Below are 21,404 nucleotides of genomic sequence, written 5' to 3' on the forward strand. Positions count from 1 at the left end.
CCCGACAAACCCGGCCTATGTATAAAGGAGTGTTTCAAAATATACCACACATCGATGGATTATTAGGTTCATCATTTCACCGTGCATCGGGGGTCTTGCTAATGCCACATAGCACCCACCATTCATTCCACCAGAATCTGAGCTGCAAAATCCAAAAATCACTCCTTCCCTTCTGAGTCCTGCCATGCACCCAACTGGTATTTTTTGGTCACATGTGAGGCATTGCCGTACTCTGGAGAAATGGGGGCACAGATTTTGGGGTGCTTTGTCTCCTTCATTCCTTGTGAAAATTAAAAATTTTGAGCCAGAAGTACATTTTTGTGTAAAAAAATGTAATTTTTCATTTTCACAGCCCAGTTGTACCAAAATTGGTGAAACCCCTGGGGGTTTGAAATGTACACTATACCCCTAGATGAATTCCCTGAGGGGTGTAGTTTGCAAAATGGGGTCACTTGTGGGGGGGTTCCACTGTATTGGTAATGCAACATAGCACCCACCATTCATTCCACCAAAATCTGTGCTGCAAAATCCAAAAATCACTCCTTCCCTTCTGAGTCCTGCCATGCGCCCAACTGGTATTTTTTGGTCACATGTGAGGCATTGCCGTACTCGGGAGAAATTGGGGCACAGATTTTGGGGTGCTTTGTCTCCTTCATTCCTTGTGAAAATGAAAAATTTTGAGCCAGAACTGCATTTTTGTGTAAAAAAATGTAATTTTTCATTTTCACAGCCCAGTTGTACCAAAATTGGTGAAACCCCTGGGGGTTTGAAATGTACACTATACCCCTAGATGAATTCCCTGAGGGGTGTAGTTTGCAAAATGGGGTCACTTGTGGGGGGGTTCCACTGTATTGGTAATGCAACATAGCACCCACCATTCATTCCACCAAAATCTGTGCTGCCAAATCCAAAAATCACTCCTTCCCTTCTGAGTCCTGCCATGCTCCCAACTGGTATTTTTTGGTCACATGTGAGGCATTGCCGTACTCGGGAGAAATTGGGGCACAGATTTTGGGGTGCTTTGTCTCCTTCATTCCTTGTGAAAATGAAAAATTTTGAGCCAGAACTGCATTTTTGTGTAAAAAAATGTAATTTTTCATTTTCACTGCCCAGTTGTATCAAAATTGGTGAAACCCCTGGGGGTTTGAAATGTACACTATACCCCTAGATGAATTCCCTGAGGGGTGTACTTTGCAAAATGGGGTGACTTGTGGGGGGGTTCCACTCTATTGGTGCTTTGGGAGTCTTGCTAATGCAACATGGCACCCACCATTCATTCCACCAAAATCTGTGCTGCCAAATCCAAAAATCACTCCTTCCCTTCTGAGTCCTGCCATGCGCCCAACTGGTATTTTTTGGTCACATGTGAGGCATTGCCGTACTCGGGAGAAATTGGGGCACAGATTTTGGGGTGCTTTGTCTCCTTCATTCCTTGTGAAAATGAAAAATTTTGAGCCAGAACTGCATTTTTGTGTAAAAAAATGTAATTTTTCATTTTCACTGCCCAGTTGTATCAAAATTGGTGAAACCCCTGGGGGTTTGAAATGTACACTATACCCCTAGATGAATTCCCTGAGGGGTGTACTTTGCAAAATGGGGTGACTTGTGGGGGGGTTCCACTCTATTGGTGCTTTGGGAGTCTTGCTAATGCAACATGGCACCCACCATTCATTCCACCAAAATCTGTGCTGCCAAATCCAAAAATCACTCCTTCCCTTCTGAGTCCTGCCATGCGCCCAACTGGTATTTTTTGGTCACATGTGAGGCATTGCCGTACTCGGGAAAAATTGGGGCACAGATTTTGGGGTGCTTTGTCTCCTTCATTCCTTGTGAAAATGAAAAATTTTGAGCCAGAACTGCATTTTTGTGTAAAAAAATGTAATTTTTCATTTTCACTGCCCAGTTGTATCAAAATTGGTGAAACCCCTGGGGTTTTGAAATGTACACTATACCCCTAGATGAATTCCCTGAGGGGTGTACTTTGCAAAATGGGGTGACTTGTGGGGGGGTTCCACTGTATTGGTGCTTTGGGAGTCTTGCTAATGCAACATGGCACCCACCATTCATTCCACCAAAATCTGTGCTGCCAAATCCAAAAATCACTCCTTCCCTTCTGAGTCCTGCCATGCGCCCCACTGGTATTTTTTGGTCACATGTGAGGCATTGCCGTACTCGGGAGAAATTGGGGCACAGATTTTGGGGTGCTTTGTCTCCTTCATTCCTTGTGAAAATGAAAAATTTTGAGCCAGAACTGCATTTTTGTGTAAAAAAATGTAATTTTTCATTTTCACTGCCCAGTTGTATCAAAATTGGTGAAACCCCTGGGGGTTTGAAATGTACACTATACCCCTAGATGAATTCCCTGAGGGGTGTACTTTGCAAAATGGGGTGACTTGTGGGGGGGTTCCACTGTATTGGTGCTTTGGGAGTCTTGCTAATGCAACATGGCACCCACCATTCATTCCACCAAAATCTGTGCTGCCAAATCCAAAAATCACTCCTTCCCTTCTGAGTCCTGCCATGCGCCCCACTGGTATTTTTTGGTCACATGTGAGGCATTGCCGTACTCGGGAGAAATTGGGGCACAGATTTTGGGGTGCTTTGTCTCCTTCATTCCTTGTGAAAATGAAAAATTTTGAGCCAGAACTGCATGTTTGTGTAAAAAAATGTAATTTTCCATTTTCACATCCCAGTTGTACCAAAATTGGTGAAACCCCTGGGGGTTTGAAATGTACACTATACCCCTAGATGAATTCCCTGAGGGGTGTACTTTGCAAAATGGGGTGACTTGTGGGGGGGTTCCACTGTATTGGTGCAACATAGCACCCACCATTCATTCCACCAAAATCTGTGCTGCAAAATCCAAAAATCACTCCTTCCCTTCTGAGTCCTGCCATGCACCCAACTGGTATTTTTTGGTCACATGTGAGGCATTGCCGTACTCGGGAGAAATTGGGGCACAGATTTTGGGGTGCTTTGTCTCCTTCATTCCTTGTGAAAATGAAAAATTTTGAGCCATAACTGCATGTTTGTGTAAAAAAATGTAATTTTCCATTTTCACATCCCAGTTGTATCAAAATTGGTGAAACCCCTGGGGGTTTGAAATGTACACTATACCCCTAGATGAATTCCCTGAGGGGTGTACTTTGCAAAATGGGGTGACTTGTGGGGGGGTTCCACTGTATTGGTGCTTTGGGAGTCTTGCTAATGCAACATGGCACCCACCATTCATTCCACCAAAATCTGTGCTGCCAAATCCAAAAATCACTCCTTCCCTTCTGAGTCCTGCTATGCGCCCCACTGGTATTTTTTGGTCACATGTGAGGCATTGCCGTACTCGGGAGAAATTGGGGCACAGATTTTGGGGTGCTTTGTCTCCTTCATTCCTTGTGAAAATGAAAAATTTTGAGCCAGAACTGCATGTTTGTGTAAAAAAATGTAATTTTCCATTTTCACATCCCAGTTGTACCAAAATTGGTGAAACCCCTGGGGGTTTGAAATGTACACTATACCCCTAGATGAATTCCCTGAGGGGTGTAGATTGCAAAATGGGGTGACTTGTGGGGAAGGTTCCTAACTTTTAGCACTTATGGTGCCTAGAAACCTACATGGTGCCTAAAAAAAAATCTCATAAAAAGGAGGCTCCAAAATCAAGTAGGTGCTCCTTCTATTATGAAGCCTGTGGTTTGGTCAACGTGCACACTAGGGCCACATATAGGATATTTTTGAAAACACAAGAATTGGGGGAATCAATTTTTAGTCACATTTCTCTAGTAAAATCTACTGTATTTGTTAGAAAAATGTATTAAAATTGAAACTCTGCAAAAAAAAAGAAATTTTGAAATTTCACCTACACTTTGTTTTAATTCCTGTGAAACACCTAAAGGGTTAACAAACTTCCAAAATGCTGTTTTGAATACTGTGAGGGGTGCAGTTTTTGAAATGGCATCATTTATAAGGGTGTCTCACATACAAGTCCCTCAAAGTCACATCAGAACTGAACTGGTCCCTAAAAAAATCAGTGTTTGAAATTTTCTTGAAAATTTGAGAATTTGCTAGTCATATTTGAAGCCTCCTAGTGTCCAAAAAAATGAAAAGGGGGTTGAAATAATGATGGCAACATAAAGTAGACATATGGTCTATGTTAGTTATTAACTATTTTGAGTGGTATGATTATTTGTCTCACAAGCAGAAAATTTAACATTTTGCATATTGCTAAATTTTCCATTTTTTCACGATATTTTGGTATTTTTCACAAAAAAACACAGACTGTATCGACCAAAATTTACCACTAACTTGAAGTACAATGTGTCACGAGAAAACAATCTCAAAATCACTGGGATAAGTAAAAGCAAAAAAAAGTTATCCCCACTTAAGTGAGACATGTCAGATTTGAAAAAAAGGGCTCTGTCATGAAGGCACAAACTGGCTCTGTCATGAAGGGGTTAAAATATTTGTGTATGCAAAAATTAAGTACATACAGTCTTGTCCAACTGTTACTTATTCTTAAGGGGATACTACCTGCAGTGGATGGGTATGGCTTCAATGTATGCAAATATCTTTATGCACGTGCCCAAAAAAATTAGACACCTCTCATACTACCACAGTTATATAGATGTACAGCCCCATCACGATATTGGAGAATGGACCACTCTGGTCCTAAATTTTGCTGGTTATTTAAAATAATATCCAGTATTTATGGAGGGGTGATTGAAGTGTTATACCTCTCCTTTCAATTGACAGTGTGTGTGTGTGTGTGTACATACATGAAATTCAAAAAGTCCTACCACCATCTGGCTGCAGATCTCCTCTACAGCCATGCAAGGCCAGAATGGGACAACACTTAATGTAGATAAGTGCTAAAGCTTTCATTTTATGGAAGTAAAGTATTGAATTCTCTGTGGGGAGATTTGCTTAGTACATAGTCACTGTGGAGGGACGTTTTAGAACTCCCTATATGCATAGGCTTGCCACAATATCCATTTAAGCTACATGTGATTTGCATAGGTTCTGTGGCTGATTTTTAAATCCAGATGAAATGAAAACAAGAGAACTTGGAGAAATTGGTAAGCTCTGGAATCTGGACAAATGGTCCTGGCTAGATGACTCAGAGCATTTCTAAGATGGCAGGTCCTGTGGGGTGTTCTTCCAATGCAGTGGTTAGTGTCTGTCAAAAGTTGTCCAAGGAAGAAAAACTGTCGCCCTGGTCATGAGCAATCAAGGCTCATTGATGTGCATGGTGAGCGAAGACTAGTTATTTACAGAATTGTTGTATGCAAAGTAGTCTGTATATTACACAATAATCCAGCAGGGGGCAGAGTAACACCTGCAAAAATAAATGTTTGAAACTTCCATATAGAAGAGTAAAAAAGTTAAGAACAAAAACCTGCTAAAGAGACTGTGAATGATGTGATTAGTTAAATTAACTTTTCTTCTACTTGGCTCACTGAAACTTTTTTCTTTTATTGTTTTGCTATGTATTTGTTGGTGTTATTTCTTATTGTATTATTATTATTTTGGGATACATCATAGCTTTCTCTACATTTGATAGAATTTTATACAGAGCAGACTTCTGTGATCTCATAATACTAAAACAAGAAGACAAAGACATGACTGAAGAACATTAATTGAAATCATTTTAAAGCATTTTTTTATTTCAATCATATACTTTTATTGAAAGAAGTAAGTATAAAGGCACACTTTTTCTGGGCTTAAAGTGGTCCTGTAGAGGTGGTGGAACTCCTTTCATATGGTGAAATAAGAAGGGAAAAAAACATTAAGTCGATTTATAGGGAGAGAAGTTTATAATGCAAGATTGCCCGTTTGCGTTTTGATCGACATGTGAACTACAGGCGGGATTGAATGTCTCGCCTGCTGATCAGTGCAAAGGAGGCGTGGCCGCGAAACCGGCTGTGATCGCGACAATCCACGGCCGTTATCGGCAGAACAGGCTCGACAGCTTCTTAGTCAGGATCATTCTGCCATGATCCCGCTTAAATGCTGTCGCTAAAGATCACATTAAATTGGGAGCTGCCGCTATTTCCCCAGTCGGGAATAGCAGTGGCACATTGAATATCCCCTATAATTGAAATATTATAAAAGGGTGAGGGGTGGACACAAAGGAAGTACCATCAGGGGAAGGGATTTTACCATTGCCGAGAATGGTTTGATAGGCAGGCCAGTCCAATGGATGTGTAGAAAAGCTCTCATGTCACTGCATGGTCACCACACATATTTGAGGCGGAAGTATATGTCCTATGCAGACATGTGGGACTAGGTACCAATTGGTGTAAACTTTTTGTCTGAAGTCTCCTTGACAGATTTACTAATAGAGCATTTAGAGATTGGTGTGACCCTACATCTACTTCCCAAACAATTTTGAGGTCTTACATAGGAGAGGTGCGAAGCACAAGAATAGAATGATACAGTTAAGCAATATCTTCTTTTGGACATGGGTCGGTATATACATAGTCTTTCCATTGGGGCGGGGATTCTGTAAGAACTAGGATTTGTAATAGAAGAAGAGACAATTCAGAATTTTAAGCTATTGATCAAGAGAGTGAGGTAGTAAATGCTGCTTCTGGAAGTCTCTAATAGAATGCTACCAGAGATGTGGATAAAACAGGTGATGCCAATGGCAGACCAGATAGAGACCATTAGCCAAATGTAATAGCCTCCGAGGTTTGCGGCCATGCGTGATGCCAGCTGAACATGGAGTTTTTCTTAAAAGGGGCAGTTGATTAAATGCAAAACCATGCATATAAATGATTGCCCTTTAAAAAAAAAAGTCAGAGTTTGGCCAATATTCTACACATTCTACATGTGAAGAGTGACCAGGTGGAAAAGAGGGATTGTGCCACAAGGGAGTTTAAGGAGAGGGATATGTATAGTGAGAGAAGTTGACAGCAAGAGAATCCCATATAGAGAGCATCTGTGTGTAATGACAAAGCTGAGATGGGTTTGTACTGGAAAATAAACCAGGCTTTTTTTTTTTTTATTCCAAATTGATCCTCCTCTTTGATCCCCTGGGAGAATGGCAGGCAATTAGCTGATTGAATCTAGATTTGTGATAGTATTTGGAATAAAGCTGGATACACACCTACACATATATCTGTCCAATCTATCTGGTGGGAATAAAAACTTGGAAATATATGGGAGCAATGGACACTCAAAGATTTGCTCCCAAATGCTGGAAAACAGACAATGGTCAGTCAGACAAACTGTTTAGATCCATCTGATAAAACTAATTTCTCCATGCAACTGTTTTGTCGGTTTTTCAGCATTTGGGAGAAAATATTGATTGTAATTTGCTCATACACATTTCCAGCTTTTTGTTCCCACCAGACAGATTGGACAGGTAAATCTTTGTGTGTGTGTCTACACAGCTTTAGATGTGTAGGTAGCCTATACCACCCCCAAACTTTGCAATTTTAAAGTGTTTAATTGGGGCTTGTGACAGGATGCACTCTCGCTGTCTGCACAGATATTGTTTTGGGTTTCCCAGGACTTAAAACAAATGGGGATTTCCTCTTACCTTTAGTAACCATCCTTACTCCACCCACATCCTGCACAAATTCTGAATGGTCTCAGTTGACACCCCCCAGTTGTCACTGTCCTGGACCAAGCCCTGTACAGTAGCTATAAAAATGGGACTAGCTGTCCATTTCATTATACACTCCTGATGAAGGATCATCTGAAACGCGTTATGTGTTATTAGGACTCCCCAGTGTCCATACAGTGAAATATGGTTTTATTATAAATTTTCTCTCAAAGGTTATACATTGGGCGCTTTGTGTTAAACACCGTCTTTGTTGCCTACTGTACAGTAGCTGGCAGAAGTTGTAGACCCAGAAAAGGCAGAGAATGGGACTGTATGTGTCACATTCCTGTTGATCACAAGATGAAAAGCTGTTGTCCTTGAAAACAAGATGTTTATACAGATGGAGCCAGCACAAAATAACACCTGCGATCACAATTAATTGCTCCCCCCCCCCCCCGCCCAAATAAATGGTTTCTTCAATCTATTGGACTTGGCCACACACTACAGATTTGTTTCAGTGATCAGCAGATTTTTCCTGTTAGAATGCCACACATACAAAAATGAAACTCCAATAAAACCAGATTTTTAAACATGTTTAAAAATCTGATTCAGCAATCGATTGGCGATCCCTATTAATTTTTGATTGGGATTGCCAAAAGGGGGAGCCCACACATTAAAGATTAATTGTGGCAATCATCTCCAGAACAGAGGATTGTCACAATTAATTTCTGATATATGGGGCCTATTAAGCTTCGTACACATGATTGGTCCCTCCATGTCCATTAGACATGGAGTGATTGGTCACTGATGAAAATGAGACACTCTGCCGGGGAAGACACTGGTCGCGGGAATGTGGTCCCGGCGACGGGATGCAGTTACGATCCCGGCGGTCGGGATCCCGGCGTTCAGAATCCCGACGCCGGAATCCCGACCGCCGAAATGCCGACACTTTCTCCCTCCTGGGGTGTCCACGACACCCCTGGAGGGAGAATAAATTAGTGTGCCGAGCGTAGCGAGGCACCGGGCCCGCTGCGTGGCGAGCGCAGCGAGCCCGCAAGGGGGGGCGATCCACGTCCCCCCCCTTGTTGGCATTTCGGCTGTCGGGATTCCGGCGTCGGGATTCTGAACGCCGGGATCCCGACCGCCGGGATTCAATACTGAATCCCCCGGCGACCATCGCTCTCTACGCATGGGATATGGTCACTCGGCGACCATATCCCCAGCGATTTTGACTGAAATCGCCCCGTGTGTACGGGACAATAGAGACAATAGAGACTCTGGGAGGTGTGATATTTTATTGGGAACCAAATTAATCAAATGTAATCCCTATTATTGAGAAATCCTAATTTGCAGGTTGGTGGTGCCCCTAGAGTCAGATTGTTTTCAAGAAAGGTACACTTAGGGCCTTATTCAGATCTGAGCTCAGTACAGATTTGTTTGGAAAATGGGCAAAACCATGTGCACTGCAGGTGGAGCAGATGTAACCTGTGCAAAGAGAGTTACATTTGGGTGGGGTGTGCTGAAACTGAAATCTAAATTGCAGTGTAAAAATAATGCAGCCAGTATTTACCCTGCACAGAAACAAAATAACACACACAAATCTAACTCTCTCTATACATGTTACATCTGCCCCACCTGCAGTGCACATGGTTTTGCCCATTTTCCAAACAAATGTGTACTGAGCTCAGATCTGAATAAGGCCATTAGCCCTTTTCATAAGTCAAAAGACTTTCTTGCAGTCTTAAGTAGTCATCTGATTATTGCTTTATTAGCTGGGCAAGCCACTATCTCATTAAATAGACAAAGAATAAGTTAGTTTGCAAGTTTGCATTTATTGATACACTGCACACAAAATGGAATCTCCAGATAGTAGAGGTTCTCTTATTCAACATTTTGAGATTTGATTACACAAACATGAATATAAAAGACTTGTTACATGTCGCAGCATGCCTTCTCATATGTGCCTTGGAAATCAAACCCAATAAATTATAGAATTATATATTACAACATGTTTTTGAAAATGTCACATTATTATAATAAATTGTTATATTTAAAAACCTATATATGGAAATACAACACAAAAATCTCTAAAATTGCACTCTTAAAATACAAATTAAGTGGCCGCTGTTGACACTCAGTCTCCTACTAGTTGGAACTGAAAACACCAAAACACACCACCAATAGTGTCATCACTGCCCCCAACAAGTAATGTCCATATAACAGTTAAAATAAAATTAATACACTTGTAGTTTTTCTTTTTGAAAGTTTTTTTTCTTTTTATTTTCAAAAAAGTGACCAGTACCTAATGCGTTTCGTCTCTTAGAGACTTCCTCAGGAGTTCATGATCTTATATGAAATATTAGTACCCATCTGGGTCGAGAAATAGAGAACCACAATTTAATCAATAGGTATTTCAATGTCTAGATTCCGATTTTATACTTCTGATAGATGATTGAATTCATTTGAGAAATCTTCTTTCAATTTGTATAGTATATAACTTTAAATTCACTTAGAAGGAAGTGTATTAGGTAACATTGAGGTTAGATTCCTAATTGGTTATAATTTGGTGAATAACCAACAAACACATTATGTGGTAATATATAATCACCAGATAGTGAAATTATTCTCAGTGAGTGGGAGATATGTGTTCACCTAGGAGTCCAACCAATTAGGAATCTAACCTCGATGCTATCTAATACACTTCCTTCTAAGGGAATTTAAAGTTATATACTATACCAATTGAAAGAAGGTTTCTCTCATATGAATTCAATCATCTATCAGAAGTATCAAATCGGAATCTAGACATTGAAATACCTATTCATTAAATCGTGGTTCTCTATTTCTCGACCCAGATGGGTACTAATATTTCATATAAGATCAGTAAACCCTGAGGAAGTCTCTAAGAGACGAAACACGTTGGGTACTGGTCACGTTTTTTGAAAATAAAAATAAAAAATTATTTCAAAAAAGAAAAGCTACAAGTGTATTCATTTTATTTTAACTGTTATATGGACATTGCTTGTTGGGGACGCTGATGACACTATTGGTGGTATATATATATAAATATACAAGACGACATGCTGAGATTTTATGAAACAGTATAGTGCATAAATACCACAATATGTAAAAAGGTTCCACAAGGATACAGCATAATTGGAGAAATTTAATATTTTTAAACTAATGAATAATAAAAACTACAGATAATAGTTAAATTGGTCAGAAGAAATATTATGTAAAAAGTTTTAAGGCCACCATAATAGTTTATAGAAACTTCTGACAAAATTTATAATTACAACATCTATAACAAATATATAATTATATTAATGTGATAAATGCTTGTGTGCTATACTAAATCTTTGTGTCCACACAGGCCCGACAATGCCGTACCTGGGGATGTCCTTGTTTTGACCAAGCCTTTAGGGACCCAAGTTGCAGTAGCAGTTCATCAATGGCTAGATATTGTAAGTAAAGCTGCATACAATATTAATGCACATGTTGTTTTCTCACAATGGAGTTATTTAGTTGTTGAATTGCATCTGAAAAGTAATATTAGGGAATGTAACACCTAAGCTGGGTACACAGCTAAAGGTGTATCTGTCCAATATGTGGGAACAAAAATCTGGTAATGTATGGGAGCAAATGACAATCAAAAATTTACTCTCAAACACTGGAAAGCAGACAATGGTTGGTCAGACAAATTGGTTAAATCAATTTGATTTAACAAACGTATCCAAACAATAGTGTTTTGTCTGTTTTCCAGTATTTAGGAGCAAATGTTGATTGTCATTTGCTCCAATACAGTTTCAGATATATGTTCCCAACAGAAAGATTGGACAGATAAATCTTTAGGTGTGTATCCAGTCTAAGTTTTGAACCATTTAAAATGAGATGGCATTGATGCAGTGCCTCCTTGCCTAAAGTGCATTAATTAGCCAGTATGCATTCCATGTGTATTACCCAGACAGTGGGTCAGGATTGTTGTTTAGTTCTTAGTTTTATACAGTATATCACATCCATTTTTTTTTTGCAGAATAATTTTTATTGGGTTTTCAAAATAGAGGGAGGGGATACAGAAAAAAAGGGGGAAGAAGGGGGAGGGGCACAGGGTATAAATAACAGTACAAGCGTATATTCAACAATAATCAATAATAGGTGGAATTTGCAGGAATGAACAGTAGAATGATAAAGCCAAGTTCTATTGGAAAAACATAGGGAAATCACAACTGTACATGCGTCGGAGGTCATCATGAGCCTCTAGAGATAAACTCCTGCCAACCTGACCATTTCTTGAGCAATGAGGTATGGGAAGGGGAGTACTGGCAAAAAGTGGTTTCCATAGTGTAATTGTAGGAAAGCTTAGTTTTGATAAGGTCCACAGGGGGAGGGATCGGTTGTTTCCAAAACTGTGCGATGGAGGTTTTATCACATCCATTTTTATTTATTGTAGTGTAGTGTGGTTTGGCTTAGGCACATACCTATTTACTCAAAGGCCAGTATTCAATGCTCCCAATTCACCGGGTTTTTTTTTGGCAAATCGGGCTGTTTGCACTCCTTGCACTGAAAATGTGATTCACCCTATTCAATGTTCACTGTTTGCCGAAAGCGAACAGTGAATGCTGGCCAGTTCTCAGTTTCATGCTCGCTGCAAGTCGATGGTGTATTTTAATGGGGTTTTCACTGGGATTCGCCGAGAGTGTGTTCAATGCTAGGATGGAGAACTGCTTTCATCATGATTTTTGCCATGATTCACCATTTTGCATTCAATATCTTTTTAAGGTGAACTGGAAAGTTATCTTTTAAAATAGTTTTAAAAAGTTTTTTTTTATTTTTTTGGTGTAAAAAAAAATCAGATTTTTTTTTTTCTGTGAAGGGGCATGCTGTTTTTATTCATGTGCTTGAAGCACATTAATATATATTTAATTTTTATTTTATTTTTTTACACTTTTCACCAGCAGGGACTTCACTCTGGTCCCGGCTTGTTACGTGCAGGACCAGAGGAGCGGCTCCCTACCCCTGTCTCGTGCTAGAATTCCCGGGGGGCAGGCAGGAAGGCTTACATCTCCCTGCCTGTCTGCGTCCCCGGCTTGGGGTTAAAATTCGCCAGCAGGGGCAGCGAGCCCCTGCTGCATTAAATAGGGTGACAGGGAGGGCTGGCAGCGAATGCTGCAGCCCTCCGTAACCCTGTGAATGTGCAGCGAATCCTAAACAGGATTCGCTGCACATGGAGAAAAAAAATCATTGAATACTCCCCAAAGTGTTAAGTAAATAAAAGTAGCGGCTCAGTGTTAGAAGTGTTCAAAAAGTGAAAAATAGATGTGTGAAAGTGTTACATTAACAAACATGGAATGATATAAATGTTCAATGATAATGCCCCTGACGCTGCCCAGCCAGAGCAATAAGAGGTGCCCCACTCCCCAATGGCTATCGATCGACCTATTATTGATCTACTGATCTACACCCAATGAAAATAAAGTGCTTCTATCCTAAAGAATGTATGTATGTTTACAGGGGTGTAACTCCCAGAGGCAATGGTGGCTCCAACCTCTAGTCTGCAAGCCCTAAAGGGGCACTTGTATGTAAAGCAGCACATGTGGGGCGCACCTATAGTTAATTGGCTCTAAAAATGGAACCCTGCTAACATCTGCAATAGGGGACAGGGTAGCTCCTGTCTGGTAATACTCAGCCTGTGTTGCAGCAAGCAATGCTGCTGGACACTGAGATGATATGCACAGGTGAATGTTGACACAACATATTTGGGGTGGGGGCACCAAACTCCACTTTGCCTCAGGGCGATTGAGATGAACTTACGCCCTATGTATGTACACTGCTGTTCAAATGTTTGGGATCACTTAGAAATGTCTTTATTTTTTTAAAGAAAAGCACTGGGGTTTTTTTCGATGAAGATAACATTAAATTAATCAAATACACTCTATACAGTGTTAATGTTGTAAATACTATACTAGCTGCAAATGTCTGGTTTTTAAAAGAATATCTACATAGGTGTATAGAGGACCATTTCCAGCAACCATTACTCCAGCGTTCTAATGGTAAATTGTGTTTGCCAATCGCATTAGAAGACTAATGGGTAATTAGAAAACCCTTGGAAAATAATGTTAGCACAGCTGAAAATGGGTCTGCTAGTTTGTTGGTTCAATTATACTCTCAAAATGGCCAAAAAAAGAAAACATTCATTTGACACTCTATAGTCTATTCTTGTTCTTCAAAATGAAGGCTATACCATGCGAGACATTGCCAAGAAACTGAAACAGTGTGTACTAGTCCCTTCAGAGAACAGCACAAGCCAGCTCTAACCAGAGTAAAAAGAGTCGGAGGCCCCCAGTGCACAACTGAGCAAGAAGACAAGTACATTAGAGTCTCTAGTTTGGAAAATAGATGCCTCACAGTTCCCCAGCTGGTAGCTTCGTTAAATGGTACCCGGAAAATGCCAGTGTCAATGTCATGAAGAGGTGGCCCAGGAATGCTGTCCTTCTAGGCAGAGTGGCAAAGAAAAATCCATATCTGAGACTGGCCAATAAAAGAAAAATATTAATATAGGCAAAAGAACAGACATTGGACAGAGGAAGATTAAAACCAGGGTTATGTGTTTGGATCACACAGAAGAACATCTGTGAGATACAGAACAAGTGAAAAGATGCTGGTTGCCTGACGCCATCTTTCAAGCATGGTGGAGGTAATGTGATGGTCTGGGGCTGCTTTGGTGCTGATGAAGTGGGAGTTTTGTACAAGGTAAAAGAGATTTTGAATAAGGAAGGCTATCACTCCTTTGTGCAAGGCCATGCCATACCCCGCGGACAGCGCTTGATTGGAGCCAACTTCCTCCTAAAACAGGACAATGACCCAAAGCACACCTCCAAATTCTGCAAGAACTATTTATGGAAGAAGTAAGCAGCTGCTTCTGTCTGTAATGGAGTCGACAGCGCAGTCACCAGATCTTGACCGTATGGTACACAAGAAGTGCCTATCCAACCAATCCAACTTGTGGACGGTGCTTCAGGAAGCATGGGGTGAAATTTCTTCAGATTACCTCAACAAATTAACAGCTAGACTACTGCCAAAGGTCTGCAATGCTGTAATTGCTTTTGTCAAAGAATGCTCCTTTTACAGCCAAGTGTGAGGGACAAAATGTATTATTTCAAATAAAAATCATTATTTTTAACCTTGTTAATGTCTTGACTACATATTCTTTTCATTGTTCACCTCCATTTGATAAACAAGTCAGTTTTAATTTAAAACACGAAATTGCCTGGGTGTCCCCAAACTTTTGAACGGTAGTGTATGTAAATGTGTATATAATATATGTGTATCTATGTACAATGCAAAACCTGGTGGCTCTCTGATAAATAACACTGTTTAAAGTTCCGAATTCATTTTCCAATTTTTCCATCCCCTTTGTTATTCATCAAGGACCTAATGATGTGAATCTGTCTGAAATATTGGAAAATGTATTCCTGTCTAAGCATTTTTCTCACCAAGATTTGCATTGTCTGTATATTTCTATATGTCTGTACTTTGTTGGAGGGCACTTCTGATCACCATCACTGCAGGGAGTGTCGATCGTGGATTATTTTTTATACATGCAAAAGTCCCTCAGCTACAGCAGCTATTGCAATCAGAATTTCAGTGATTAAAAATGAACATCCTTAATCCATTAAAACGATATTTTATCTGAGTGCTTCACTATCTATCTATCTCTATCTATCTATCTAGCATGTGTAACTATTCATCTTTTAACATCTTGAGCAGCTTGTATTTTATGTTGACTGTTTTAAACTAGATATGTACCAAATCCAGGATTTGTGTTGGTGTTGTCGCTAAATACACAATCCTCCAGCACTGAACTAAATCCAGTAAAGCTTCTACTTAAGTGCCACAGTTATACATTGCACAAATCCAAAGAATGTGCACACTGACTGTCTGTTGATGCCTCACTTGCCCTCAACTCTGTGTAACGCTGCACACCACCATGGTCATCATACACACACACACTAGAGTTCATATTGGTTTTTGTCTGTAGCCAAGTAAACTATCACTATATTTTTGTAGTATGAGAGGAAACGAGTCCAGTTACTGTGGAATCTGACCAGGGTCAGACCCTTGTAATGCTGTGGTGTATATGGGTGACCCAAGTCCAGTTAAACTCCTATGGAGAGTTGAATCACTGGTGCTTGGAGATGATGTCCACTCCAAGCATAGGCAGAACAAAAAGACTGCAGACAGTTATAGTATAAACCCGTTTTAAGCTAGGGCACAGCTATGGGTGAACTGGGTCTGACCTGGGTTGGCGCTATGCGCCCAATTCAGATTTATACATAAATCCAATAGTTTTATACAAATCTGATGGTTGCGGAGTAAGACCGGTTTTGTGCATACGCAGAATGGGTCTTGAGATGTCGCACAAACCAGCGACTGGCACAGTTCTTTAAAATCCGGGCATGTCACCCCCACCTTGTAGGCATGATAAGTCCATGGTTTGCATTTTCAGACACAGACTTATTGGACCCTAGTGTCTTTTTATCCAAATAAACTTCAGCTTATATATGTTGAGCGCTGCCTGAAAACCTTGCAACTAAGGGTCATGATGGTGTCCTAAAGCTGGGTACACACCTACATCTGTATGGTGAGAGCAAAAATCTGGAAATGTATAGGAGCAAATGATTTGCAAAAGAGCAAAAATTTACTCACAAACATTAGAAAACAGACAATGGTTGGTCATGCAAACTGTTAACAATAATTCAATTTAAGAAATGTATCCAAGCAATTGTTTTTGACTGTTTTTCATTTGGGAGGCAATGTTGATTGTAATTTGCTCATATACATTTTTGTTCCCACCAGACAGATTGGAAAGTTTAATCTGTAGGTGTGTGCCTAGCTTTAGGCTTCATTCTTTTGATGCCACACTTTGAAATCTCCTGTGTCGTGGACAAAATAGTGTGCCGAGAGTATCGAGGCACCGGGCCCGCTGCGTGGCGAGCTCCTGGGGGGGGGGGGGGGGGGCATCCACAGCCCCCCTTGTTGGCATTGCGGCGGTTGGGATTCCGGACGCCAGGATTTTATACTGATCCCTTAGGCAATGTGTTTAAAAACCCAGGTAGGACCTTGAATTTAGGTGAAAAGGGGCGTTTCTCTTTAACAAGTGCCTATCAATTTTTAAGAAGAGGAGTGCTTCTCTGGAAGAGATGGTTGTCAGGTAAATTGGGGAATTCTCTGCAACAGGACACTGCTAGTCGAATATAATGCTGCTTTCTCTGTGCATCAGGTGCTATCAGAACCTCATCTAAACCCCCCTTAAAATCACCTATGTACTTATTGTGGCTTTTAGTTAATTAGGAGGTGTGTGTCTATAATCAGCATGTGGCTCACATAGATTATGGTGTTTTTTGTGCACCGCAGTTTATTAGGAGAAGGGCACTTTATGTTACGTGGTTAGGAGTAGATTGCTATGCATTAGGTGTCTGAAAGTTGAAGGGTGGTTTTTTTTTTAAACTATAAATTTTATTAATGAGATGCCATAGAAACAAGAGTGAAAAACATATTGAAGAGCCTACGCAGAGGTTCCAAAACAGGATTCAAATATGCACAATCAACACAATACAGAGGCATCTCTTTTGTTTTTGAGAGTGATAATATATTGAAAAATAGTAGAACGATAGTGCTAAAGAGCTGAGAAAAATAAAGAAAATATTATGAAAAACTACAACAAAATGGAAACCCTGATGATAAAGAGTGAAAGAGTAAAGGAGGGAGAGGGAAAAGCTGAAGAGGTGGAAAATGAGGAAGATGAAGGGGAGGGGGAGACTGGAAAGGGAGAGGTCCTACCCGACTGGCCCTGACCAACTCACCAGGAAATCAAAAAGGGTGTTAAGGGGTCAGAACCCTTGTTTTTAGTGGAAGGCTGGTGGTACATTAAAATACGTGGTCCAGGGTTCCAAGACCTTCATACATTTTGTGGAAGAGCATTTTAAGATACTAGTGATTTACTCCATCTAATGGATATGCCAGATCGTAGCAGTGACCTCGGCCAGTGGCGGAATAGCTGAAGATCTCCAGTGACCCGCTATACAGGCTCTGGCCGCCAGAACCATGTGAGTGAACAATTTATTCTGAGCGCGATATGCTTCTGGGATATCCATAGAGAGGAGAAAATAGCCAGCCTTAAAAGGAATTCTCAAGATAAAATAGAATTAGCTAGATCTGCCAGCTCCTGCCAAAGAGGGGCCAAAAAGGGCAGTCCCACCAGATATGCAGAAATGTGCCATCTGAGTTTTTGCATCTCCAGCATAGGGGGGAAATCATTTTATTAAGCCTAACTGGGAAAGAGACAATGGGTGTTATTTCTGTGCAGTTTGTATTAAGTGTGATGGGAAAAGGGTGCAATATGTGGTTTGTACAGATTCTATTTTTTTGTGCATTGTTATTTTGATGTTTAGAAAAATGATGATCATTGCTTTTTTTATATTGTGCCATACATTAGTCTTTCCCTTTTATTTTTGTTATAGGATCTTAAAAGCAACTAAATAACTTTCATGAGGATTCCTATTCAGTTCATTATACTAAAATAGTGGATTTGGTACATTACTAGCTTAAACAAATAAGTCAAACGTCAATACAAATTGTAAGAGCGAGAATTCCATGTCACCGAAGTGCCGAAGTGACAGAGCATTGAAATGTAAAAGGTTATCGGCATGGGAAATACAAGAAAAGTAGCTGTAAGGTTCAGTACCCTGGTGAAGGGAGGGGGAATGACTTGTATGGTCCATCAGATTAACTTGCCTAGTGTACAAAGTACTGTTAGTAGTCAATTCCTCATTGATGGTAGCATCATTTTTGACTGACATCCTTGTGTTGTAAATAAATATTTTAATGGAAAAATTAGAATTTTGTACTTTCTCATTGTAATTTTTGTCATTTTAACACCATCAGCCAGAAAAATGGAATAAAATAAAACTGGTGGTCACCCAAGAAGATGTGGAGTTGGCGTACCAAGAGGCAATGATGAACATGGCTCGACTAAACAGAACTGGTACTGGAAATGCTACATATTTATATGCTGTTTCCCAATATAGGCATATCTATGCAAACACTACAGTACTTATGGTTTCATTTATTTTTTTTATGTTTATTTTTTTTCCAATCTCCAATGACTATGCAGTAAAATGAATATGTGGCACGGACTCCCACCTAAACAAGATGTATATGTAATATATAGATTGATGTGGACAAATGTACTGATACCTTGGAGAGAGAAGCTCTATTTTGCAGGCAGTCAATGCAATTTTGCAGCTCCTATTTGTGCAGACATCCTTATGAGGTGGTTAGTACCCCTTCACACACATTGCTGTAGTGCAGGTGATAACTACACCCTCTTTCAAATATGGGTGCCCCTGATTTTATGGAAGCCTGTATGAGAGAGATTCTACGCCCCCCCACCCGTTTATTTTTTATAGACTACAGTGTTGTCAGTAACTCTATGCAAGCTGACCGCACAATCCAAGGAATTCCCTGTAGCTACCCACCAAACAAATCCATTCAATCAAAGCAAGTACCAAGTACCACTTGTCTGCAGTTGTAAAGTGTAAATGCAGAGTAGGACTCCTCTGCAAACAAAGGGGTTAATATTACCACAGGCCTCCTGATGGGCTCCCTAATAAGATTTGTACTTGTCCAGTCATTAACTAGCATATAATTTCCTGACCTTGGAATTGTCCGTTTCACAGTTTGTTCATTCATTGAAGATTGTCGTAGCTTTTGTAATATACCCCTTCCCTGAGTTCATCAATGTGGTCCTGTAAATGTTTGGAACGCTGCTTAGGTGCCGAAGTAATCTCAGTGAACTAAAACCAAGAAAACTGCTAGGAAATCGATCTTCTAGAAATAGCTGAACATTGTTTATAGTTCATTGCTGACTCTTGTATGCTAAATGTGATTTTTAGATGTGATTTGGTAGACTTGGAACATAGCTGCAGCCTTGTTGGATAATCCAAGTGAAGTGATCTAATGCGAATCCCATTACCATTTTCTTTTACTTATTATTCACTGCACACCTTTAGGAGGTTATTCTAGTTTACTTGCTCCCCCAAGTGTCTGCACAGGGGAGCAATGTTTTACTAATGCGTCTGCGCATTTCTGCACATGTGCGAACGGTCAAAGTGAACTGCTAGTCTGCCGTTCCGTTCGCACCTACGTGTGGGTGTGGGGCTCACGGAAATGCCCATCATTTCATGGGCGTTCCCATGGAAATTAGGCAGCGACACGAATCCCAGGGGGATGGGCAGCTGACATCACCAGATGTCAGCTGCCCACCCTGTTACTGTACAGGGAACACGCATAGCTAAGACACCAGAGTGTGTTCTCCCTCCACACCCTAGTGGATGGTAGGGCATGAAATACTGCCTGCCAGCACAAAAAAAAAAAAAATGAAAAACCTGTGTCGACCATTTGATTGATGACTTAGACACTGTCAAGCTAGTGCTTGTGTCGACCTAGCCCATGTCACCCCAGTGTACGTCTACATTTAATGTGTTGACCTAACAACCATATACCTTTCCAACACAAACCTGCAGGTAAAAGGTTTTATACATCCCCATTTCTTTGATTTTTATTTATTGTCGCAGTGAATTCTGAAATTAAGTCGGAGAACAAATAAACAGTTGCAGAGAAAAAAAATCATACACCATTTTTTTTTGGGGGGGGGGGGGGGGGGGATAGTTCATGGCCCTGCTTCCTCCTACAGATGTTTCCTCCTACATACTGTACGCTTGTAAAAACACAAAGGCCAGTATTCAATGCTCCCGATTCACCGGGGTTTTTTTCCGGCGAATTGGGCTGTTTTCACTCCTTGCAGTGACTCTTTTTCACTGAAAATCTGATTCACCCTATTCAAAATAAAAATGTTATTTATATATATATATATATATATATATATATATATATATATATATGACAAAGTGAGATATGCGCCTCCTAGTGCAATATGTAAATGTTCGTACACTTCCCTCCACCACATAGAGGGAGACTACAGCACCCCAACAATTCAAGGAGTACCGTTGTTGGTGGTAATCCACCACTGCTTGTTGTACAAATTCAAAAATGAGTATCCACCGTCTACCAGGATAATTCTTCTCTCAATACTGGGACACTTTTTTTCACACATGCATGGGAGATGAGAGCAACAGAGAAGGAGACAATAGTGTAATAAAATTTACACCGTTTTTATTCCCAACACAAAACAATATCTCCGTACAATAAAAACATTATTTTGAGCTTATCTGATAGTCAGTCCATCACCAATATGGCAGAACCAGTCACCTCAACGCGTTTCGTCCTTGCCCTTCCGGCTGGACTTCCTCAGGAGTGTGACTGCTTCACTCCAAAGCCCTGTTTAAATAGGCTATGTCCAGAGGCGTAGCTACCGTAAGGCAGCCACCGCGGCTGCTTGGGGGAACAAGCGCCAGCGGGGCGCCCCTGGTGCCCGGGCACTCTGGTCAGACCCCGACCCCCCCTTACCCCTCCGCATGCCACCGCATTCAGTCCGGCACCGCAGATAGCCTCCGGGCTCCGTCTCCTGCAGTAATGAAAAATGACACGACAAAATGGCTGCCCCCTAATAGCAGACAGTTTTTAAGGATGCTAGAGGAGGCCGCCGCCTCCTCTAACATCCCTAAAAAAACTGTCTGCTGTACGGAGGCAGCCGTTTTGTCGTGTCATTTTTCATTACTGCAGGAGACGGAGCCCGGAGGCTATCTGCGGTGCTGGACTGAATGCGGGGCCGGCGGCGGCGGTGGCATGTGGAGGGGTAAGGTAATTTTTTGGCGGGGGGGGGGGGGGCGCCACAATATTAGTTACG

General features: G+C 40.8%; 1 protein-coding gene across 4 annotated transcripts in view; it reads left to right on the top strand.

Moving 5' to 3' along the window:
- Positions 1 to 21,404, top strand: part of SEPHS1 (selenophosphate synthetase 1) — a 106,638-nt gene that overhangs the window by 70,435 nt on the left and 14,799 nt on the right. For all 4 annotated transcript variants that reach the window (XM_083183119.1, XM_083183118.1, XM_083183120.1 and 1 more), the window contains exons 6-7: positions 10,911 to 11,001; positions 18,482 to 18,581. In XM_083183119.1, the coding sequence (XP_083039245.1) occupies positions 10,911 to 11,001; positions 18,482 to 18,581 (191 nt within the window). The remainder of the gene's footprint in view (positions 1 to 10,910; positions 11,002 to 18,481; positions 18,582 to 21,404) is intronic.

The sequence above is a fragment of the Crinia signifera genome, chromosome 4 (genome assembly GCF_055691185.1).
Source record: "Crinia signifera chromosome 4, ASM5569118v1, whole genome shotgun sequence".
Lineage (NCBI taxonomy): Eukaryota > Metazoa > Chordata > Amphibia > Anura > Myobatrachidae > Crinia > Crinia signifera.